At 39.9% G+C, this 26,174-nt stretch overlaps 1 protein-coding gene across 1 annotated transcript; it reads right to left on the minus strand.

The window, feature by feature from the left end:
- Positions 1–3,817: 3,817 nt before the first annotated feature.
- TMEM212 (transmembrane protein 212) lies at positions 3,818–24,830 on the minus strand. The gene is made up of 5 exons (XM_019624323.1): positions 24,654–24,830; positions 16,796–16,852; positions 15,507–15,566; positions 13,714–14,037; positions 3,818–3,920 (listed from the first exon to the last, which is right to left on the minus strand). The coding sequence occupies exons 1-5, from the start codon at positions 24,810–24,812 to the stop codon at positions 3,903–3,905; spliced, it is 618 nt and encodes a 205-aa protein (XP_019479868.1). The 5' UTR covers positions 24,813–24,830; the 3' UTR covers positions 3,818–3,902.
- Between the last annotated feature and the right edge of the window lie 1,344 nt (positions 24,831–26,174).

Consider the following 26,174-nt stretch of genomic DNA (forward strand, 5'->3'; position numbering starts at 1 on the left):
TGTGGAGTTGCAGTGTGTCGGCCCAAGCCCCTAAGTACTTCTTGCCTTGATTTAGGCCTCTCGATCGGTCTGGAGCAGGTCTGTCTGCATGCAGAATCCAGAGCAGGATCCTACCATGTGGGGGACCAGTAATGTCATTAGAAGTTATGCAATTTATGCACAAAATCACCTGACCAGTTTGAAACCCAGCCCAGAGCTCTTACACCAAGCCACATGTTGGCTCATTGGCAGCACGTGTTTGTAAATCCTAAAAAGGCTCTCTGGTGCTGGGGTGACCATGCCAGGAAGCTCATTTGGCCTACAACTCACAATCAGGCAGGGCCTCAAATTACACTTCTGGAGATAACTTCAAAAGATGGTATACCTATAGTTATCGAGACACCTAAGATTGAAAACCGAAGACTGGCTCATCATTTTACTTAAACCACATGACCTTACAAGACCACCCAGCTTTTGTCGTGAGACATTCACATGAATCTGAAAAAGGCAGCTATGGCCCTGAACCCCCAAGTATGGTTTGGCAGTTGGAAGGTGAGCCAGACTTGAATCTCCGCTCTTTCACTGGCCTGTACAATCACCCCTGTTGGCTCTGCCAAACGTCACTTATAAATATACATCTGGCGAATATAGTCAATAATATTGTGATAAGTTTGCACAGAGACGGATGATTACTAGAATTAGTGGGGTGATCACATGGTAAGGTATAAAAATTTTGTATCACACTATATTGTACACCAGAAACGAACATAACTAATATTATGTTGTATACCAGCTGTACTTAAGTTAAAAAAATTAAAAATAAAAATAACTCTGAAAACTATTTTGTAAGCAGCAAAATTACATAATTTTACCTTAAAGGGTTAATTGCCTTAAAATTTAAAAATTCCACATTTTTTGGAACTAAGTTTTATCATACCTTCATTTTAAATATATCAGGACAGTCATAAAATAAAAGTGGCCTGGGTGCCTCTCTGTGACCTCTGAGAAGTCTCAGCCAAGGAGCAGGAGGGTGGAGGCAGGAGCTGGAGTGAGACAGGCCTGCCACCTTTCTCAGCAGCTAACTGAGGCTGCCTGTCTGCTCTAATCATTTTTCCTACAGGAAATGTCATTGCTTCATTGCATTGCAAGAAAATGATGTCATAGTGTGGGGCCCTGATCCATTTCCTGACTTTTAACCTGAGTCTTGTAACCTTTTTCAGCTGTACAGCACCCGGAGAAAATGAAACACATTGAAATGTAAAGGCCAGCATGTCTCATAAAGGCCTTCGAGGCCTCAGTGTGGGGTTAACTTCTGCGTATATATTAATGATCAAAATACAGTTTTGTTTGGGTGTCACATCCTGGATATGGCATAGACCCAGTACCTAGAAAAGTAAAGGGAAAGGAAATAGTTTTTAGGATGTGTCTGTAATTTCTTGGCAGAAACCCTGCCTTTTCCTATATGGGGTTTAATTAGTGGAGACAACGTTCAGCTTAATTAGGATGCCTTGCTTAGTTTTTGTTGTTAGATTCTCTGTGAAAATAAGTAATAGTCTCCAAACTGGTATTTTAAATCTTACATATTACATTTGTGACTCTCTGTTTTAGGATTGGTTATAACCCCAGCCTAAATGACATTATTAAGCTATTTCCTGGAATGTCAAGGGCTGAAATTGCCCTGTCAAGAACGACTCTGTTCTTTTAGGGATTTCAGAGAGCAAGGGCTCAGATTGCATTCTTGCTCTGTTTTTATAAGTTTTTCCCTGGCAGGAAACCACTGGGTCTCAGGAAATTTGCATATATCCAATGAGAGTGCTCTATGGAGGTTTTCAAAATTGCATGACAACACCATGGAAGAATCTCATATGGGGAAAGGGGATTTTTTTTTTCCTTTCCCTAAGCCCCATTTTAAATAGTTTCCTTTCCACAAGCTGATGTGTCCACATTCAAAGAATTATAAGTAATCCAGCCTATTTTCCTGCCTTGGCCTCTGTCACTAGTTCAGTAATATCAACAGCTACACAAAACTGGAAACAGGCTGTTTAAAGTAAGGGTACCTTATTCCTTCCGGTCTGTAAAGCAGACTTGGGCACGTGATGGTGAGCGTTAACCATTTAGTTCTCCCAGGCAAGGGCATAGCAAAATGTCAGCTCATTCCTTTGTGAATGCAAGGGCAAGAAATAATCATGCTTCTTGATATCTGAATATAATTTTGAACATCTTACACACGGGATTCCAGTTAACCTAAAGCATTCGGTATTGGACTACTTCACTTAGTACCCATCTGAGGTGTTTAGAATTTTGCACATTTTGCTGGGAAGCAACTACTGGACTTCACTGGCCCTACAGTTGGTGCCATAGCAGCTGGAACTCCAACTCTTCATAAAATGTTGAACAGTCACCTTATATCCTTTCAGAGTTAAAGATAAATAACAAGGTAAAATGTAAGTAAATGATAGATAGCCAGGGTGTCCAATACCAGGTGGCAATGCTCAAATAATATTAAAATTAATTCAGACAGTATGCTAATAAATTTGAAGTTTCTACTTGTGTAATCATGAGGCCCAGGACTAGATATCTTATTGCTGCATTAAATGACAGATAAATGAGAAGAGTTCAGGACTGGGAGGCACCTATAAGGCATCCAAACACCGAGAGTTGTGGTGTGTGTCCTTGAACTTAGCCTCTCTGAATATCATATTTTTCATGGTATGTCTAAAATTTTTATTCTGTACTTGTCCATTCTCATGAATGGATTCTATACAGACTGACATTCAGAGGCATCTAGTAAGTGTGTTGAATGAATCCATAATATTAGACACTATTTTTGAGTGCTTAAGTTGTGTTAGATTGTCTGGTATATACTTTACCTGTGTATTATCACTGAATTCTCTCAACAAGTCTGGGAATAAGTTAACTCCATCAGCTCCATTGGACCAGGGAGAAACAGGCTATTGCCTAAAATGACAGAAGGCCAGGATCTTAATCCAGGGTCTCCTCAATCCAAAGTCCCAACCACTTTCTGCTACACTACACCAGTGCTTCTCAAATTTTAGCATGCATCAGAATCACCTGGAGGAGGGCTTCCAAAAACAGATTATTGAGACCCAGCTCCAGAGTTTCCAGCTATTACAAGTTCCCAGGTGATGTTGATGCTGCTGGTCTGGGGATCACATTTGAAAATCATTCCACTGAGCTATTAAGAGCTACAGGTGGAACCAAGACAGAGAAGATAAGAAGCAGATATCTGGCCAAATTAAGAAAGACCTTTTACATTTACAGCCACTCAACAGCTGGATGGAGTTGCTACTTGGGAATGGTTGAGCTGTCATGGGCATATAGATCTTGGCACATTTGATGAGAAGTTGGCCTAAGGGACCTCTAAGGTCCCTTTCAACTATTAAACTGTTTGTCGTGAGTGCCAAAGATAAGGTACAGAGAGGCCCGGAGAGAGGGTCCTAGTCTCCCTTCAGGGGACCCTTTTCATTATGGCCACTATTCAATGTTTTAATTGTGTTTGAATATCTAGAGTCACTTTGCTAAAGGCAATGAAAAAATGCTGAGAAAAATGTTTTCTTAATTTAGGTACTATGGAATTACAGTACCTATGAAATTACAGTACTTATGAAACATCACCCAGGGAACAAGAGGAATTTAAAGAAAACATTCATTCACTGAAAATCTGTATTTCAAATTTTAAGATTTCTATGGCAACAATGATAGAATCTCAATTTTTGTATCATAACATGTAAATCAGAGAAAAACAAGATTAACAATCAAAAATGGCTAAAAGTACAATTATTTCAATTTTTATTTTATAAGAACACAGAGGGAAACATTTAAAGATCAAAATTATTTGGCAAATATTTCAAAATAATGGCCACAAATACAACAAGTTTAAAAGGAACATTGCTTCAAATTTATTATCCATTCTTTTGACCCTAGGAAGAAAAGGAAAAATAAAGCAGTGTTTATTTCTACAATTTATCAAAGAAAGTAGAGAGTCACTTCTGACATTTAATTTAGCCTTTTTTATGTCACAGGAACCCAATGAAGGATGACTCAAGTAACAGCATCATGGTACCACTTAAGGATTTAAGAGGAATCACCAGAGAGAACAAAATTGGTGATACTGGTGAAGGGGAAATGGCAGAAAGATATAAAAAAGAAATATATATGTAATAAAATATCTGACATACGGATAAAATAGTCAGGGAGAACCATTACTTTTGTGGGCTGGGGCTAAAAAAGTGAGGGGTCTCTCTGTTGAATACCTTTTTTGTTCAGTTGCTGTTTGTTTTGTCTGGTTTGGATTGGTTTGAGGCTTTTCAAAAATTAACAGAAGGGTAAAGAGCATTTGCTGAAATCTTTGAGTGACAGCCAAGAACTCAAATTTGATTAGAAAGAAGGGGAAGATAGCAAACATTTCTTGAGCACTTATCAAGTGCCATGCCCAGCTTAAGGCTCTTAGTAGTAATTACATCATTTCATTTTGCAACATGTGATGTAGGTGTTATCTCCATTTTGCAAATGAGGAACTGTAGGCTTGGAGAAGATCAATATTGATTTGCTCAAGGCTACTCAGATAATAGGTGATAGAGAAAACAAGTACACCTCAACTTGTCTGACTTCAAAAGTACCATGGCCTATCAAGTTTCCCATGTATCATAAATAATGCTGAAAGTAATTCTTCTTCAATAAACCACTGCTCCTTGGTATGGAAATTCAAATCTACTTTTTCTCTCTATTCCTTCCTGGAGATTCTTCTTGGATTCCATGACCATAGTAAATTCCCTCATGGCATGTGAATTGTTTTTAAATGTGAAATTCTCTTGCTGTAGGCTGTAGGTTTAGGTAAGATTTTAGCTATGGCTAGAAAGACCAAAAAAAAAAATGATATTTAGTATTGCAATCTGCTACTCTTGACTCTGACACTCCCAGCCCCACCTTTCCTGCTTACCTTAGAGAGTCCCTATCCTCAAGTAACTCATATTCTTGGAAAAGAGCTGAATACACGTGGATGTCACATGAAATAGGCTGGCTGTGAGTGGGAAGGGGAGCCACAGAAGGAAGTAAAACAGGGGAATAATAAAAGCAGATATAAACTTGAGAGAGTTCATTTTAGAGTTTGTGTGGAGGATGTATATATATATATATATATATATATATATATATATATATATATATATATATATATATATATATATATATATTTTAGCTGAGCCATCCTGCTACCTGTTGGCAGCTCAGCGGCAGCTCAGCTCGGGCCGGGAATTGAACTGCTGTTGCTCAGAACTCGCACTCTTGAACAAGCTCTTAACCAACTGAGCCACTCAGCCAGCCCTGGAAGATACTTCTTAAGAAATACAAGACTGGAAGCAAAAAAGTATGAGTGAGAGAAGTTGGAGTGCTGAACCAGGGCCATCACGGTCAGCACAGAGAAAGGGGGACACAATGGAGAAATATTTAAGAGGTGCAGTTGTCAGGATATGGTGATCGATTCAGCTGTGAGGAGTCAAGGATGACTCCAGGTCTTAGGTTTGACTTGAGTGTCCCGAGTGCTGGGAACTGAGCAGGAGATTCAGGAAGAAGAGCAGGTGTTGGGGACAAGATGATCAACTCCATTGTGAACATCTTGAGTTTGATGTGTCTGAGGGACACCCAGGAGAGTGTCCAAAAACAGTCAGATGTAGAGCTCATGAGAGCAGGTGAGGAAACTGGACTGCAGATATGGATGTGTGAGGCATCAGCCCAAAGTGGTAACTGAGACCAACAGCCTTTAAGGGGTGAGCAGAGCAAAAGAGCCTGCAGAGGAAACTGAGGAGAAACAATCATGGAGAAGGAAGAGAACCAAGGCGAAAGGTGCATGGAAGTCAAAGGGGAGAGGTTTTCATGGAGAAAGTGGTCTAGAGTTTCATAGCCTGTGGAGAGGTCAAAGGAGATGCGGATTGAAAAGGAGTCCATTGGGCTTGGCTATCTACAGGTCATTTGTGGGTAACATGCTAAGGGAGATTCAGTAGAAGAAAAGTTGTTACATAAATATGGCCTAGATTGAAACTGTCTTATAGCCCATGCCCTTTAGCACTAGATGTATTATGAACTCAGAGCATGGCATCATTTGTATTGATTTTTGACTAGTGTAGCCATGGAGTGTCCAATAACAAGCTCCAGTAGCTCATTAGCTAGAATCTCAAACAGAAGCCCTCTGATTTCTTCTAAGTTCTTACAATGGTTTTTTATTATTGACGTAATGTGAAATTGAATATTTACCCTAAGTGACAAGATTAGAACTCACACATTTAACCCAGTCACTGTCTTGTCTCTCATGGTCAAGAAACCCCTTTGCATCTTCCTGGGCTTCTCCCTTGTTACACATGTTATTTAAGTCCTGTTGTCTGTACCTCCTAAATACCTCTCACATGTATCACCTCTTCTCCATGCCCACCATCACTCCCTGATTCAGATTCTGTTGTTCTTTATCTGGGCTGTTGATCCTCCTGGCTCAACTCTCATTTCCCCTCTGTCCCTGTAAGTCAATGGAGGACCAAAATGTGTCTTGTCCATCTTTCTGTCTCTACCCTTTAGCCTTTGGCATATTTGGCACATAATATGTGCTCCATACAAGTTGAGGAGGAAGCCTAAAGAATGAATATTGTATTTAGGACTTTGGGTTCATATTCCTTTACACACAAGAGAAAAGTCATATACAGTACTAGTAAACAGAAGATACTTCTCTTGTCAAATAGGTATTTGACTTCCAACATCTAGTAATTCTACTGCTTTAATGAGCAGCTTTCCTTTTCCTCCACGACACTGGGTTAGTTATGTGATGTAAGAGATGAAAAGCATTTTAAAATACTCTTTTTACACATAAACTGGAGTTATAAGTTTCTTATTTTATTTATTAATATAATGGTGAGTTTTTTAAAATACAGGATAATTATGGTTAGTTTGACAGGACAGATTGAATATTGAGCAAAGAAAGGTGTTTTTCGAAAGTGGTTAAAGTGACCTGTGAATCTGTGACAACTCATACCATCTGTCATGGGAAATACTGCTGGCATGTATGAGTTCTTGAGCTAGCATCGTAAAGCCACATTGTGTACCCAGCAGCACATCAGTGTGTCATAGGACAGGTAAAGAGCCAGCCTGAATGCTAATCTTCTCAAATGAAATAAAGTTTTATTTCAAAATCACAGACAGAGAGATCTGGAAAGGTCTTAGAAGGTTGGGTGGCCAAGCCCTGTGGCCCTAGAGATACAGAGGCTCAAGTCCACGAGTACTGATATGTGCAGAGGTGAACTGCTGCCTGCTCACAGTCCCCACCGGCTCCCAGGGCCAGACTGGGAGGGGAAGTGTCCTTGTTTCATTCGCCACTCCACACAACCCCCATTGTTTTTCACCCTAATTACTTCCTCTGTTTCTCTCCCTTCTTTCCAATGGGGACTGAATTCAGGCATCCAATACTAGCCATCAAATATTCTCCTCTTTAATTATAAAATTTAAAGTAACCAGCCAACATTGTTACATGTCTGAATGGTTTTGTATTCACATATTAGCACCATTATAATCACTCTGAAATAGTCACTAGTATAAACTCAGTTATATGATTATAGAGAGAGGAGGCTTCTGATTTCTACTCCAATTTCCTCCTTTTTATAAAATAAAAAATTCTTGTTTTAAATATATTTGTTATTTGTTTTAAATATAACATTTAAAATATGTTTTAAAATAAATTAATAATGATAACATTTTAGATTAAGAGTAAGAAGCAAGGGGGAAAAAACTCCACTATGATATTTTATATTAAAAGACTAAATTGAGGGCTGGCCGACGTTGGTTAGGAGTTGGCTTGGTACACCAGCTCTGAGCAGAGGGCCCCGGTTCGGATCCCACAATTCCCCAATAAAATCTTTTTTAAAAATTAAAGAAAGACTAAATTGACTGCATTGTCAAAAGGAAAATATGTTGACAATAATTTATAAAGTAAAAATTGACAAAAAGCCATTCTCAGGTTTCTAACTTCTTCCCACTTATTGCCCCCTATTTTACAAAATATCAAGCTTATTTTAATACGTTATAATAGACACTTTAACCTCATCTCCTCTCTTACTAAATTGCTATCACCCTTGACATGGTCCCACTGATTAAATAAAATGAAAATAGCTTCCATTTCTAAAATATGAGTTAATTTTTGTCTGTGAGAAACATTAGAAAGGTTGTCCATTTGAAAGCATGACTATGTAAAGTCATTTGGAATAGATAAGACTGCAGATATACCACCCAAAGGGTGTGGCCTAGCCATGAGGAGCCTGGGCTCCAGGCCCCAGGAGACCTGGGATGGGATTCTGGCTCCACATGGTCATCTCAATGTCCTCGACTGTGAAATGGGGATAATGAGATTCAGAGTGTTGTTAGGAATAAAGGGGATAAAGCACCTGAGAAATAGCAGCTGCCCAATAAATAGCCACTACAACTTCTTCTGTGATCCAGTTTTATGTCATTGCTATTATTACTCCAGAGAAAATAATGAGACAATAGGAATGATACTGCCCTGAATTGTGATTATGTTTCTAGATTCTGAATTTTCTACTGACCAATTTGAAGAGACCACATAATGGAATTTATAAGGAAGAAATACAATGGATTCTTACTGTTCCGTGGTCCTACTTGAGTTTTACTTGAGTTTAAACCTAGGGGAAGCACCAGAAAGATATTATAATAGCCCAACATGAGGCCTCAGACCTTGAGGATGAGAGTCACAGGTAAATTTGTTTCAAATCATATTTATATTGGTAATGATACAGTATAGGTCCCCTGGAAGATTTGGAGTCAGTGTATTGCCGCTTTCTAATTTGTCTTCAGTTTCGAGGAAGTGGGTCCTCCATTGATAAATATTTTGTCCCATATCTTTTTTACCTGCATTTAAAGCGTTTATCTGTTGGGTTGTCGGAAAAGTCATGACGTATTTTTTCTATGTTTTTCTTTGCAAAAATGCATCATGACTTTTCCGACAACCCAATACATCTTTTATGGGAAGTAAATATTTCTCAATTTGTTGAAAAAAAATAAAAACACTGTATCACATGATAAGGGGGAAAATATTTTCTTTCCCCCTTTCATTTAAAGAAAACCCCTCAAACCAAACATAATAATGAATAATGAAAGGAAAACAAGTGGAGTCATTCCATTCCATGGAGGAGGGACAGAGTAGCTGCAGGGGACAGCTGCAGTGCGTCTGGTGTCCCACTTCTTTTATTTCCCATCACTTTATTATTTACTGAACCAAGAATGTAGACAATTCTGGCTATGGTTGTTTTGCATTTTAGTTGCTTGACTTAAATTCTGTGATGTGCTCATTTGCCTGCTGCACTGTGTCCTTATCCAACAGGGTAACTTTAGCCTGTGTGCATGGAGCCACTGAAGCAGGGGCTCATTCCTTTCCCAGCTCCACCCCTTCCCTTGAGGCCCTTGAAATTTGGAAGGGCTCACTGTCTTAGTCAGCTCTGGCTGCTATAACAGACTACCATGGACTAGGTGGCTTAAACAACACACATTTCTCACAGTTCTGGAGGCTTGAAGCCCAAGATCAAGGTGCCAGCAGATTCAGTGTCTGGTGAGAGCCTTCTTCCTAATTTGCAAATGACTACCTTCTTGTGGTATCCTCATGTGTGGACAAAGGGAGATCTCTGGTCTCTTCATCGTCTTATAAGGACACTAATCCCATCACGGGGGCTCTACCCTCATGACCTCGTCTAAACCTCATTAACTCCCAAAGGGCCTACCTCCTAATACCATCACAGTGGGGGTTAGGGCTCCCACAAGATTCAGGGGGAGGGGAAGAGGGAGGGGAGGGGGAGGGGGGACACAGACATTTACTTTGTAGCACTCACACAATGCCTTTGTGTTTATCAAAATCATCCAAAATCATCTTAGTGACTCTTTGAAGCATTTCACACGGTGGTTTTGGTTGAGTTCCAGTAGGCTACATGCTTACACACCATCACTGTGTGACCTTCAACAAGATGCTATCAACTGTATCCCCCCTCCTAAATCTATATGTTGAAGCCATCATCCCCACTGTGATGATATTTGGAGGTGAATCATTTGACAGGTAATAAAGTTTGAATGAGGTCATGAGGATGGAGCCCCCATGGTGGGATTTGTGCCCTTACAAGGAGAGCACTTCCTCTCTCCAAGAACAGGTACAGGAAAGGCCATGTGAGCACACAGTGAGAAGGCAGCCATCCTCAAGCCAGGAAGAGAGGCCTCACCCAAAATCAACCATGCTACCACCTTGATCTTGGACTTCCAGCCTTCAGAACTGTAAGGATAAATGTGTGTTGGTTAAGCCATGCCATTTAAGATATATTTTTTATAGTGGCCCAAGCTGACTAGGACACAAGGTGACTTCAATTCTATTAAACCAAAAGGCACAGGGATGAGAAAGAAATCATGAATGTGACGATTCCTAAGGGGGTGCTTGATTTGTTTCTGAAAACATGTTTTTGAACTTAAAGAATTTAGAAGCAAATATTTTCCATCATAATATTGACTTACATATGGATCTCCAAAGAATCTTGTTCTACAATAAAATAAAGTACAACTACAATTTTTCCCAAACTTTCCTTCAAACCATCACTTTTTTCATTTTACAAATTGTCATAGCTCTTGAATTTTCTGATATGTACTATATTTACATGAGAGAATTTTAATTTTCAGGCAGATACTTTAAAGTGCAGCTTTTAAAAGCATTTTTAGTGTTCTATTTCTATATTTAAAAAGTGTGAACCGGCAGCATATTTTACAATATTTATTATAGTTTTTAATAAAAATTTAAAATATTACTTATCCCTTTTAGCATGCAGGGAATCTAACAGTGTAACTACATGAAGATTCATTAAATGTAGAATCGCCATGTAGAATTCTGTATCCCCACAAATGATCCACCTTTCTTTCTAAGAAAGATGTGTGTTTTCTAGAATTTTAATAAATAATACACTTACTTCACTGCTGGAAAGTGTGCCTAGTGTAGCTGAGATTTCTCCATGGTATCAACGGTTTGCTCAGGCTGCATTTGCTCCTTGTGAGCGTGGGGCAGCCGTGTATTTATTAATACAGAACATCATATCCCATTATGTCAGCCACTCATCCTCCGTAATGAAACACAGTCTGTCACCATTATGGACTAAGTAGTGTCAAGTCATCCAAAAACACTCACCAAAGACATGCTGCTTATAAAATTTACCTGGAACTCTCACCCATACTAATGCTGCCTTCTATGCAAATGGGAAAACTGAAATTCTGTCCGGAAGTGACACTAAGATCATCTTGCACTAGGAAGAGAATTTTCATCAGAATCTCTTGAGTCCTGTATTAACAATGCACATTGCCGGGAGCCGGCTGCGCCTCAGTGTCTGACATGGCCAAGCACAGTGCAATTGTGACAAATTCTGAAGCTCTGACTGAGAAACATACTGTTTTATATCTTAAAGAATTTAAATTCCCCTTTTGATAGATATATCACCATAATTCTATTTTATACACTAAAGGCGATTTTAGTCACACTACTAGTCTCTTAGTAAAGGTCAAAGTACACACCCTGTAAATCTTAAGATCCTGCTTAGACAATAATTTTTAGAATAAATGTTGGGTGGTCATGGTAACCATCCTATAGGCGATTATGTAGAGGCTCAGGCCTTGGTCCTAGGCATTGTAGGTGGAGGGATTTGGACTCAGTTAAGATAAGTTAGTCTTTAGCATAGAAAAGGTATAGCTGTACCCTGGAGCATAGGAATTATGAGGAAGTAAAACCCTGATACTAATGGAACAATGGTTAAACTGTCAGGTATAAAAAAGGGGCATGTTGTAAAATATAGTGTGACAATTCTTCTTGAAACAGCGCTCCTGTGTCTCCAAGCGGTTTTTCCTTTTTTCTTCACCTGACTCCGCCTCCACCTGAGGGAACCCCTGGACCTGTGGGAGCTGGTCTCCCCCAGCACATTCCCTGCCTCCAACCCCAGGGTTTCTGACATAGTAGGAATGGTCTTGGACTGGATCCGGTTTAATGAGAATCCTCGGTGATTCTGATGTCTTTGGTCCACTTTGAGAAACATGTTGTAGTTGTGTTGGATCCTGTACCTTGCTTAGAAATCACACAACAAAAGCCGTATTCTGAGCAAGATGAGCAGAGGCAAAACTCTGAAGTTGAAGAACTTTGCTCTGTTTTCAATTAATTTTCTCTGTCCACAGGTACTTTAGGTGGCCTTACTCTTAGCTCTCCATGAGGCTAGCTTACTAAGTTTTGCATATATTTTAATATTTTTTTCTCCCTGCCTTCTATCCTATGTTAAACCTAGATGTTATGAGTGTCATGCCTAAGATGACAGCCAGGTGTCTGATAACCCATGCAAGAGGGGTTATGGCTGCCAAAAGTGTAATGTATGGTTCCCCTGGGCATATGTTCCTTTTAACAAAGGGCTCTAGAAATTTGGGATGTTCACCACAAGGGAGAAATCTCAAATACTAAACTCTTAGATGCCCTGGCAATACAATGGAGGAGGTAATTTTGGTCTGCTCAGCTCAACTCTTGGTGACTCTCCTTGGAAAATAAACTCTGTTCCTAGTTATGTCCAGGATTTCCTGTGCAGACTTATGTAGAAGTTCAAGAGCACAAGCTGGACCACAGAAGGCATTGAAAGTGCCATTCTTGTCTTCCAGCTTTGCTGGTTGGTGTTGATAGGATCAAACTGGAAAAAAATTGGCTAACATCACCACAAAAATTGGCTAACATGACCCTAATATAACACTGACTTGAATCATAAAGCCAGCATGAGAGTTTGCAGAGGGAAATATCTCTTTCCAGAGGGAAGCTGTTCAACCCACAACGCAGTGACCCAGACATAATACTTGTAGGATTTAGAATAAGAAACCACTAGTGCTCTTTTCCCAGTGACCCAGCTCTAATCCTCCTGGAGGCCAGAGCCATGCATAGTAATGGTCTAGTCAAGGAGGAGAGGTTGCAAGGTGAGTGATAAGGAGACCCAGAATAAATCTGGTCTGGTTAAAAGGAATGGCCCCGGCTCTGAATCCGGACCTACTACTCATTAGCGGTGTAATCTTGGGCAAGTTATATAAACTCTTTAGCCTTAGTTTACTGTCTGTAAAATGATAAGTACACTGACACATAGTGAACATTCAGTTTGTATTTCTATTATTATCATATCATTAATATTATTAACTCTCCTGGAAAAAGTTAGGAAACTAAATTTTAATGTTAGCCTACCTCAGCCTCTCTGCTGGAATAAAGGCAGAATGGGAGAATTTTATGTATGTCTTTTTTAGCCAAGGAGCATGTGTACCTTTCTGAATCAGATAGAAGCTAAATTAAGGCATCTGCATTTGACTAATATTAAAAATACTAAGGGTGATGCTTTCAATTCCCACAAAAAGCTCTTTGTATTTGTCTCTATTAGTCATTTTTTAAATTGTTGGTTAAGATCAAAGTTAGCTAGTGCTACCTGCTGCTATACGTTCAGTTATCACATCAACATCTTTTCATTCATTCATACAAAAACAATGATTGAACACCTATTATGTGCCAGGCACTGACTAGCATGGTTATATAGGCTACAGTGGTAGATAAGAGAGCCTGATTAAATATTAATACAGCAGACTTTTCATTTTAGAATTCAGGATGGAACAAGAGCTGGTTACCCCTTTCTTGAAACTTACATTTATGTGTCCATTGCAGACAAGCCTTATACAAAGCTTGAGGAACACTGTCAGGGATGCACAGAGCATAGCAAAGCTCAAGCCCAGATCAAAGGCTTGAAGTGTCAGGTGGTACTCTTCATAGTGTGGTGGGTCCACACAAACTGATGGGAATTTTGCATATGGAAAAGGAAAGGCAACTGCATAACCAAGGTAACTGGTGCCTGCCACCCCTGAAAATGAATAGAAGCAATATGGGCCGAGGAGAGCCGATTCCAAGGCTACCGCAAAATGAAGTGGGCTTCCCATAAGGTTCAGAATCACAAAGGTGAAACTAGCTTCCCACTGCAAATAAAGCAGAAACACATGGTTACTTTGGGACCTACATTTTTCAAAAGCTTCTAGCACTATGAAGAAGGAAAGAGATGCCAGGTATTAATCTCTCCGACTGGGGAATGAAGGGAAAATGGGTTACAATTTTTCCCATAGATGCCTGTGTCCTCCTCTCCAATCTACACTGTGGGAGAACAACATCAGCCAATTGGGGCAAAAATGAAATCAATTCCATTCAACAAATATTTATTCATCTCCTATCATGTGTTGGGAGCAGCCTGGGATGGGAAAACAGGTGAGTAGACAGAATCCCAGCCTTATCCTAGGACCTTGCTCATCAGGGTAGAGTCTATGGTCCACTGACATCCCTGGGACATTGTTAGAAATGTAGAAACTCAGGCCTCCTCCAGATCTACTGAATCAGAATCTGCATTTTAACCAGATCCCCAGGCAATTCGCTCCTACTTTAGAGTTTGAGAAGCCCTGCTATAGCCATGGGAGAAAGATCTATGATCAAATCAAGGTAGTCTTTCTATATTGTGGGGTTATTTAGCTCTGTACCATTGATATTCAAGACATCATAACTTTTCATTTTTTAAGGGAAGAGCTAACATTGGAAGGAGATTCCAAATTGAGGAAACTGAGACTGAAGGTGCGTTATTAAAAGCAGAGGAGCCTATAGATCCATTTTTTCAAGATGAAATCCAGGCACACTAACACTGGCTCTGTTCCTTCCTCTCCCCCCCCCACACACAAATGACTTACAATAATTACAGGAACTTGTAGAAAATGTTTGCAACAGGAATCAAATAAAATATTTTCATTGAAAACAGTTTATTACTGAAATCTATCATAGTAAGATATCAATTAGACAGAATCCAATTATAATTGGAAATCGCATTCTCTATGTTCCATTCTGAGCTAGTAGAGATTTGATCTGCAAACCCACTCTACCATTCCCCTCTTTGTTGTGAACAACAACCAAAAAAAAAATGGGAGGGGAAGTTATCTAATAAAAGTGACAAGTCCAGTGATGGAGAATAATCCTCCCAGGGTGATCTGATCATAAATTCCTAACTGGGCAGGCTAGTAGTCCCACCCAAGCATCTAACTTCTTTAGAAAAAGGCTTATCTTTGCCTTAAGCAAGCCCCATCCATTGTTCTTATGCATCTAGGTTAACACACCTTTGAAATGCCTCTTTTCAGACCCCTCCTTCTAAATGGTAACCATCCCCAAGAGAACAAATAATCTTAACTATCCTGTAATCCAACCTCTGCCTTGCTTTCTCCCACCTTCACATAATCTTCCTTATGTTCCCGCCTTAATTTCAAATGCACTACAGAAGCTGCAAAACTGTTGCTCTGCAGCATTTGAGATCTTGTTTCTCAGCAATTGTCATCAGTTTTGGCTCACACAAAATCTTATCAAAATTCTTTATAGGTTTGGATGCTTCTTTCGTGGACAACGTCTACATATTTACCAAGTATCTCTGGTTCCAGTCTTTGTGAGCCACCAGCAGGAGTACACCAGCTGTGATGGCCTGTGAAAGGAAAATGGAAAAATAACATCCAAGATAGAATAGAGCTCTGGAAAGAGTTCAATCTGTCTCACAGTTTGACAACTTTATCATGAACTAGAGGGAACAGCAAATGACTAAATAGATTTATGGCTCTGATCTCCTCCTCATCCATGATGACAATGAGGAAAAGAAGCCATCGGTGTCATAAAAACATGATGTATACAACCTTCTTTTTTTATTTTAGTGTTGTCTTTGTCATCACAATTGTAACCTTCGCTACAGTAAGGTGTCACTGTGGTAAAGGCTTGGCTTTATAACCCTTGCCATATGTTTTATTTTGATTAAGTGTCTATTGTTCATCTTTCTTACAAATTGCTGAAATTGCAAATGGGAGGAACTGGAGTGGAAATGTGTCACAGAACCCTGAAAACCCTCCCAGCAGCAGCACTATCTTTTACTATTTGCTTTCTCTTGAAAAGCCTGCTGGTGGGATACAAATAAGTGATCCCTGTTTCTCAAGTAACAAAGATTATCATTAGAATGAATGCATCATGGGGAGTTTATTGTTCTGGGTGCAGTGGTGTCCAGCTTTTGAAAACAGAGTTCTTTAGAGTCTCCATTGAAGGAAAAAGGCCCAAAGTGTAGAATAAAAATAGTTGAACAAAGGAGGAAATGGTGTCACCAGAATTAAGCAATAGATAATGAAAAAAAAAAATTCTGGGCTCATCTTTGATTCAGAACCAGGTCTGATAAAGGAGTGTGGTTATTGAGCCTGGGAATCACTTATTCTCAACCCATAAGTCATTTGTTCATAGTCAAGAAATGTTTTGAGATTGAGAGAGAAAACCAGTAAAAGACGTGCCTGAAATAAGATATAGAATGAGGGCAGGACTAAAGATAGTAGTACCGTTTAGGTTTCTGACAGAGAAATAAACATTTATTGTATGTGTGGAATCAACAAACTTAAGGGGGGAAAAATCAGAGCTTTTACCAATGTGGCTTGGTGATATGCTGCTTTTGTAGCTTTGGGTCTGGCATATTTATTGTTTGGAGACCTAGATTTTCATTTTTCTAGCACATTTTATTTTGAATGTTGGATTTAGAGAATTTGTGAGAGAGAGGAAAAAGCACGCACGCGTGCGCAGACACACACACACACACACACACACACACACACACACACACACACACTCTCCTACAAAACTTTTCATGTAGCTAAGCCTGAAATTCCAGACTTGGCATCGCCATACCATAAAACTCCCATGGATAAAAACAGAACCATCTGTAGTCAAGAGGTTGGCTTGATTCTGCAAGAGAAAAGTTTCCAAGGGACCCTATGGAGGTCGAGCCAGCATAAATAGTACAACAAAACAGGAGAATTATTAACAGTAACTGTAACACTGCTGACTAAGCCTGAGGCCAGCCTATGCTTTCAGAGGCAATGCGCTCAAATGACACGTCACTCCTGTAGGAGAGAGAAACACTGAAGCAAAGGAGAAGCAAAGGAGATAAAGGCACAGGAGATGCCCCTCTGCTGGTGTAACTCCAAGGAGATATCTAAGTGGACATTATCAGATGCTTAGATTCCAGGTCGCAGTAACTACTTTGGCATGAACTGTTTCTTTCCTTTCAAACGTTGAAAAATGCTGCAGAATTGCGGTTGCCTGTTATTTCTGTTGAAGCTGCCAGCTTGAATTTTGCTTTGTTTACACAAAACTTTGAAAAAGATCTTTCATGGAGCAGGCGGGCATATGAATGCCAGTAACTTGTTAAATCCACCCTGCAGGAAGGTGGCTAAGGAGTCCAGCACGGCCATCTTTACTGGTGCCCCCTTGCTGTGCCTGGGACATAAAGTGGGAGGTGTTCCCCCAGGAGTCACAGCCTTTTTCTTCTGTGTTAAAATTTTGTTTTTAGATAGAGAGGGGGAAAGAATAAAAAAGGAAGAGATTTGAGGGCAGGGAAGAAAAAGGTCAAGCGGGAAAAGGAAATAGAGGGACGGAGTGACTGAGAGGTACAAAGTTGGGCAGAGCAGGGCAGTCAGGCTGGGAAGAAGAACAGAGAGGGGTGTGTGCCTGGGGAGGGTGTGAGTGTGGAGACCGGAGGCCCAGTTCTGCGCTCCCCTTCCTCAGCTCTTGCTGTTGACTGGCTCTATGGGCAGCTCCGGGGACAGTACTTGGCTTTTGCAACAGTTGCTGCAAACTCTCTGATTGCATGATAATTGTGAGCCCTCCCCCTAAATCTTTAAATTGCTCAAGTAAAGGATGCAGTTCCCAGAAGCAGATGAATTGAAGGAAGCAGGGAGTAGTCACAACAGAAATAGAAACGTTTAGAGGAATCATTTTAATATGGGCTAATTTATTCACTTACAAACATCTCGCATGGCCCTACTATGAACAAGGGATGTGATAGGCATTGTGCGGATAGAATAATGACAATAACAATTAACCTTTATTGAGCGCTTCCTCTATGCCAGGCACTATCCTGAACACTTTACCCATGTTCACTCATTAGGACCCTAAGATGTAGATCTTCTGCTTTTAAAAATGAGGCACAGCGAGGCTAAATAAGATGACCAAGCTCACCAAATAATAATTATACAAGTAACCGTTCCAACTCTCAATGGAATTTACAGTCCAGATGAGAAAGTCATGCATATATAAGAATGTCCCTAGCATTAGGCAAGAACAGTGAGTGCTTTCTGTATGAGAAGAGCTCAGGGACAAGGTGTCATTTCCAGGGGGAACAATCACTGATGACGGCACCACGGAGGAAAGCGGACCTGAAGCGGGTTTGAAGCATAGATGTGGCTTCAGTGGGAGATGGCTGAGGGAAAGGCAGTCCGGGCAGCAGAGCAGCATGTGCAAAGGCAGGAAAATGGCAGTCATGCTTGGGAAACAGGGAGAGACCAGCCCAGGGTAGGTTCTTGGAGAAGAAGAGGAGGAAATCAGGCTTGAAAGCCATGTGAGACCAGGTTGAAGAGGGCCTCAAAATCCAAGCTAACATATCTGGACTTCGGACAATGAAGCAACACTGAAGGTTTTTGTGGTTAGACTGACATGGCAGAGCTTTAGAAAGATGAGCCCGTTGTTGCATTCGTGCTGGACTGGAATGCAGTGAGGCCTAGAGGTCTCTGTGGGATCTTGGTCTTCAGACACTTTTTTTAACCTCTACCCACAATAAGAAATATAGTTTGTATCATGATCAAGTTATAAATATTTTTATATCTAAACAAAATAATAATATTACCCTTATTATGTATGAGACACTCTAATCTCTTCTATTCTATTCTATTCTATTCTATTCTATTCTGATATGATTCATGTTGTATAAATGCTGCTAGCTACCCAATAGATTGATTTTATGACCCACTAATGGAGAGATTCCCACAGTTGGTCTATGAAAGCTATCTAGGCCTAAAACCTGGGCAGGGATGGGAAGAGGTAAGGAGTTGGGGGGAGGGGGGTGTGCACAATGAGAACAAGAGAAGGGAAAGCATAGGGATATGCCTCGTAGGAAAAATAAAATTTGCTTGGCAACTGATTGTGAAACCAAGGGTCCTCATAATTCTGATTTGATTTAAACTGTAGTTTTAAAACAATCATTTTCCCCCCCTCCTTCTCTCAGCATGCTGACCTAATTTTAGTCTGTTACCCTGATGATCATTGACCCCTGAGGTGGCAGAAGACAATAGCCTGGTTCTGACTAAAGGTCACAAGGCTTAAGCCCCTGGGCGCCTAAAGATAACATCTTAATCTAAGTTGTCTTTCAGCTCCTGGGCCTTAAAATGGGACCCTTTGTCTAGCTCTTCTTGAAACCAGTTCTGGACTCCAGAGCTGACCTCAAGACCTGAAGAAATGATGTGGAATTGAAACAATATAAATGAACAAACAAAACAGAAATAGACTCAGATACAGAGAACAAACTGATGGTTGCCAGAGGGGAGGCGGTTTGAGGGGCTCGGTGAAAAATGTGAAAGGGTGAAGAAGTACAAATTGGTAGTTACATAATAGTCATGGGGATGTAAAGTACAGCATAGTGAATATAGCTGATGATATTGTAATAACTATGTATGATGCCAGGTGGGTACTAGATTAATCGGGGATCACTTTGTAAATTATATAAATATCTAACCACTATATTGTACACCTGAAGCTAATATAAAGTAATATTGAATGTCAACTGTAATAGAAAAAAAGAGACCTGAAGAAATGATTTATTGCCCTTGTATCACCTCTGACCCACCAGCTCCTAACACAACCCTGAACTCCTACCCCATGGTATCTTGTGATTTTGCTCTATATATTTGGAACCTACATTCCATCAGAGAGTTGGGTCTTTCAGGATGCAAGCTCACCCATCTCTGGAGTGGCCAAGTCTAATAAATTAATTCCCTTCTTTACTGCAAACCCCTGCACATGCATTTTTTTTTGGCCAGAGCGCTCAGGCAGAAAGAACTTAATTGTTGGGCTTCGGTAACAGTTGGCTGTGGTGGGGTGGGAGTGGTGCTGAGGGCGGGCTGGTTTAGGGCCGTGCAGCTCAAAGTACAATCCTAGGACCAGCAGCACTGGCGCCGCTGGGAACTTGTCAGGCATGCAGCAACCCAGATTTGCTGAACTGAGAGTCTTCATTTTAACAAGATCCCCAGGTGATTCATATGCACATTACAGTTTGAGGAGCACTAGCTAAAACAAAAGGATTAAAGTCAAACATCACCCTAAGGTTTGAAATTGGGTTCAAAGACAAGGAAGTCAGGAGAATACATTGTTGCTTTTGGTGGTAAGATGATGATGATGATGATGATGATGATGATGATGATGAGTTTTTTGACAAGCTGAGCTTATAGAATCTTAGGATATCTAAGTAGAAAATCAAACATCAGGTGGTTGGAAATCATAGGACTGTTGAAGCTGTAAGAGGCTTAAGCAATGGTGAAATCAAGTCCCTTCTCTAACAGAGGAGAAACCTGAGGCTGCATGGGTAGGTCTAGCCCTACCTTTCAGCCAACTTCCCTCCTCTAAGCAAGGCTCTAGGCGCAGCACTTTTGCTCACCATTGGTCAAGTTGCTGGCCCCTCCAGACTGCAGATCTTGTGAAATTCACTGTACTTCATCAGAGCTTGATCTACAAGTCAAGTTTTCCAGGATTAAAGTAGAGCTCAGTCCTTAAGGCGCTATAATCTCTCTGCTGCATACTTTCTAGCAGCTGATGCCTTTAAATAACTAGTTCAGAAATTCTAGGAAAAGTGCTTATCATGTGGTTGGCAGAACAAAACTAGGAGGATCAATATTTGTGAAGAATTTAGAAAGCCTTGAATGAAAAGGCACTGAGCAAATACACAGCACTGTGCCACTTGTGAAAATCTATATCTTACAAGTCTCCAAAGAGATATGGAGTCATTTGCACAAGGCAATGTCAATATGATTGAAGTCTACAAATTATCTTTCCACTAGAGGAAGATACACTTTGCAGGCAAGTTGAGAAATGACTGGCAAGGAAGGTTGTGAAATGAGTCAGAGGCCTTTTGAAGTTGACCCTGATCAGACAGGGCTGTGGTTCACTAGGAAACTCACTAGAAAAAAAACCCAAAAACCGCATTTCAAATTTAAATGTTACTGAAAGAGCGAACGTTCTTATTGCTTTCCTTCTCATGAGGATTTTTTTCCTGTTTTAGTATAAATACCAGCTTGACCTTTAGTCTTGGCAACCTAATCAGAGTTCAACTACATAAGGAATTCTGTGCCACCAGCATGGGAGGCGTGAGCTTTATTCGCTTATTCAATGATGTTTATCGCATGATAGTCATTGAACACCTAGTATGAGAGACACTCTGTTCCAAAGTGCTGGAAATATAGCAGTAAACAAAATAGGAACAATCCCTGCCCTTGTACAATATACATTGGAGGGGAAAACAAACAAACAATAAATAAGTAAATTACATAGTATATTGGATGGTGATAAGTGCTATGGGAAAAAAGCAGAGCAGGGTATGAGAGATTGGGAATGACAATTGTAGGGGAGGTTTGCAATTTTAAATAAGATAACAAGGGAAGGCATCAGTGAGAAAATGACATTTGTTCAAAGGATTAAAGAGGTTAGAGAATGAGTGCGTGCACGTGTGTGTGTGTGTCTGTGTATGTGTTGTGTGTATGTGAAGAGGCTTCAGGCAGAGAACAGACAGTGCAAAAGCCCTGAGGCAGAAACACATCTTGGCATATTTGAAAATAACAAGGAGCCAGTGTGATGGGAAAGAAATGAATTAAGGAAGAGTTGTAGGAGATGAAATCCAGGAGGTAATGGGATGGGGAACTCAGCAAGACATTAGGGAATGGAATGGGAGAGTGAGTCAGGTGTGAAGGGATTAGGAACAAGGGGTTTGGACAGACAGAGGTGTCAATGAAAGGCTTGGTATTAACTAGGGCTTTGTATAGGGCTTTTTTCTTTTTTTAGATTTTATTGGGGAATTGGGGGAAAGGAACAGCATTGGGGAGTCGGGGAAGTTGGGGAGTTGGGGAAGACAAGTTGCTGTCCTTTCATTCTTCAGTCTAGTTGTGGAGGACATCACTTCACTGGCCCATGTTGGTATTATCATTGCACTCTTTCCGGGCGAGGCAGTCACTCTCTGGCCATTGGACGGCCGCTCACGGTAGCTCACGGCAGCCCACTGCAGCAGGGGCTGCAGCCTACACCATTGCTGGCGACTCACAGCAGCCCAACTCCAGGTCGACTGTTGTTCACCATCTTAGCTGTAGAGGGCACAGTGTCACGCCCTCATGTGGGATCTGAACCGGGGCCCTGCTGCTCAGAGCTGGCATCCCAAGCCAGCTCTTAACCAACGTGCCACTTGGCCAGCCTTTGTATAGGGCTTTAAAATCAGCAAAGCTCTTTATTACACAATCTTTGTTCAAATAGTTTTCATTCTCTCTGAGCATCTTAGGGTTAGACAGCTTCACATGGGCTCTCTTTACCTGTAAAATCCCCCATTTTACAGGCAAAGCAATGGGGAGCTGGCTAAATGGGGGTCCGGCTCCTGACAACATACCAAGAACATCAAAGTCAGGATCTAAACAGAGGCCCCACCTCCCAAAGTCCTACCTCTCTGACTCCACTTCCCTACATTGTCACTCTCAAAATAAAATAGCCACCAACTGGCTACATGCTGTGGACGTATCATATTAATTCTCTGGATCTAATTGGAAAAGAGATGTTTGTCCTGTTACAAGCATATATTCGATAATTTGTGAAGCTAATCCAATTACCAATATTTGTTGACCTTTATGATAAACTTTGCGGGGACAGGCAAAAAAATTATAATAAAGGGACACAGGGTTGGGTGATAATCATGGTTTTGTTAAACTTTGGATCAATTTTGAAGTCAGAATTTTTAAAAAATTAAATAGAATAGAAAATATTAGTGTTCATTTCATGCAGAAAGGTGTGGTTTTGTGAAACTTTTGTTATACACATCTAGTTATTTGTATATATCAATATCTATCTATTTACCTAGAGAAAAATATACGGATGTAATTATATACATTCCAGATGTAAAATGTTTCTTACTCTGGGTCACCAACAGGTTTGGAAGCTGCTTGACTAAATGTAACTGCCTTCTTTGCATTCTGGTAGATGTTAATTTTCTCCGAATGAACAAATATATGGTCTAGAATAGGTGTTGGGGAAAAGAGCAAATGGCCAAGACTGGATGGTAGAGATAAAAGAATGTATTTAAAAAGACAAGAAGAAAGAAAAACACCATCTAATCATCTCTCGTTCAGATCTACAATCCCACCATCCAACTTGCTCCAATCTGCACACCATCATTTAGACCCCATTGAACTGAATGAAGTCTATTAACATTGAGAACTTGCTTTATTCTCCATTGTAACTCAAGCATGTAGTAGGCAATCAATATATATGTATTAAATAAATAGGTTAAAATTATGTTTCTCTGGGTCTCACTCTTAGGTAATATCCCAGTTAAAATCTGATCTTTTAAAAGGCTTAAAGTATTGCCCCTCCCAAGAGTGGTTATATTTTAATAGGAAACTCCTTAAGATCAAAAGTCTTCAAAATTGAATTCTCTAGTCTTCGGTGGTGAATGTCAGGTAACGGGAAACAGTGGCAGAAAGATTTATTGCGTCTGTGGGCCTCTGTAACTCCTCTTAAGTCATACCACCCCGAAGTCACTTAGTCATAGGGCTAGATGTGCTCACTTTCTTGATCCATGGAGCTGAGGTACCAGTCGGAACCTTCACCTGTGCAATGGGTCAATGAGTAGACATCAAGCACCTACCCTGTTTCCCCCCAAATAAGACCTAGCCGGAAAATAAGCCCTCACATTATTTTAAGTGCCAAAATATAGCACCTTGGCATACTGAATATTTTAAGCTGAAGGAGTTTGTGGAAAAGGCACCCTTCTTCCTGAAACAGGTCATAAAACTCTCATGTGAGGGGTGCATGCCCTCCATATTCCAGAGGAATCATGCTAGGGCTTCTTCTCTGGCTAGGTCTTATTTTTGGGGAGACACAGTACTTGATGCTGACTTGTATTTGGCACATGAACACTTTCCTAAGGAACTGGGAAGTTAGTGAAGTCTATCACCCAGCTTCTTGAATTATTTTCAGGTCAAACAGTTGCGTGTAAAGAAAAAAGAGGGAGAACTATGATTTGGAGCTTGCAAATCTGGGTCGTGTAGAACACGTCAGCATTTCCAGTGAAAGCGTTAGCCTGAAAGTTATTTTACTTTGTCTTCCATTTTTAAATTATTTTTGATGGTTGATATTTTTTTCTAAATTCAAATTTCAAGAGATTCTAATTTCTCAGAATATCCAGATGACAAGATTGAAATAAAGTAACTTTTAAAGAATTTCTTGAATAGCATTTCCTTATAACATACATAACATATAGTACATGTGATAAAACGATTTTAAGAAAAATCCTATATTTAAACCACAACTAATAGAAACCAATGTACTAGGTAAATCATGATTTTCTGTAGAATTTTGACTTTCTCATATTGTTGGAAAACTTCAAAAGGCTATGTTATTCTGTTTTACTTTCTCACCCTCTTTTCTGTATTCTCTCAACAAATGTAATAAAATATTTTCCTACCAAAGCTCCATTCCAGATGGGACAAGCAATCCAGACACTCCATCCCGTGAACCAAAGCTTGTAAGAAAAGACTGGGAAGAAAGCAATCACTCCAGAGAAAACACTGAGAGCCCCCAGCGTAATGAGAACCCAGCCAGCAGCCTGGTACAGGCCCTGCATTTTCCTCTGGGGCTTGGGTCCTTCCTTGGTCTCAAAGATGTTCTGTTACCAAAACATGAGGGTATGTCAGGCCTCAACAAACAGAAGTTTCTTAGAGACAGTAGCCATGACACATGTGGACTGTTGATCTACTTGGAAACAAGATTCTAATTTGTTTGACCTACGAAAATAATGTGTAATGCAATAATCCTTGACATAGATTTGACAAAATAAATTCGAGAAAGAGAGAGAGAGAGAGAGAGAGAGAGAGAGAGAGAGAGAGAAATCATGCCTCGTTTTGGATTACAGCTTTCATTCCCTTCATTCTGCCCTGTTGTGGGGAGTGACCACTTCCTGGCTTAATCAGATTCAAAGGCTTGCTGACTGAGCTAATTGTTTCTCTCCTCAACCTGCTTGGTGGTTCCAGCATCAAGCCAACATCCTTTGTGCACAATAGATCCACATTCCCAGCACAATTTCCCACAAAACAAAGAAAAATAAGCACTCTAATCACTTTTCATTACATTTAATTTAAATGATTTAAAGCAAAAAGTAAGACCTTCAAAGCTTAATTCTACTACAATTAATTTTGACTTTTTAATAAAGATTTTTGATATAAACTTATCCCCAAATAAGCATAAGCTTTATTATGGAGTTTTGCCTTATTTTCACTAAATCAGCTTCACCTTAGTTATTTTATTCATAATTCAATTATCAATTAAAGTGCAAAGATAGAAATGTGTGCAGTTGTTAAACAAACTTGGAGGGATAATTTATTAGTTGAATAAAATACTGATCTCCATTTATTCTTGAATTTTGATTCAAATTTTAGAGGTCTTAAGTACATTTAAGCAATTGCAAAATCATCTCTAAATCTCTCATGCATTTGAGAAAGTGGTGCATATTTGCTTTTGACTGATAGGACATGGTTGACTGTCTCTTCCAAGATAATATCTTGAATACACAGACTACTTTCTGAAGCTATCCAAATAATTTTCCTATTCAATGTTAATATCTTTTTCCATATATAAAATGATGAAAAATAATTTTATGGATGGAAATCTATGTTTAGAACACAGATTTTGGTATCAAACACAGCTGGAAACCTGTTCTTGTTTCACTATCTATCATATATGTGTCCTTGGACCAAATCAAGTTATTTCACTTTCTAGGTTTGTTTCTTCACATGGGAAATGGGAATAAAATTATAGAGTGTTTCTTACCAGGTTGTGACTGAGAGGATTACATGAGACAATACAAGTAAATTCCTCAGCATTGAGCTCCACCTAGCAAAGATGCTAGTTAGTTAGTTACCTGTTCTTATATTGGGACATTTCATCTTTGGCGTTGTTTCAGCGTGACACAGGGGCACAGTCGTTATTG

Source organism: Hipposideros armiger, unplaced genomic scaffold (genome assembly GCF_001890085.2).
Source record: "Hipposideros armiger isolate ML-2016 unplaced genomic scaffold, ASM189008v1 scaffold_584, whole genome shotgun sequence".
In the NCBI taxonomy this organism is placed as follows: Eukaryota; Metazoa; Chordata; class Mammalia; order Chiroptera; family Hipposideridae; genus Hipposideros; species Hipposideros armiger.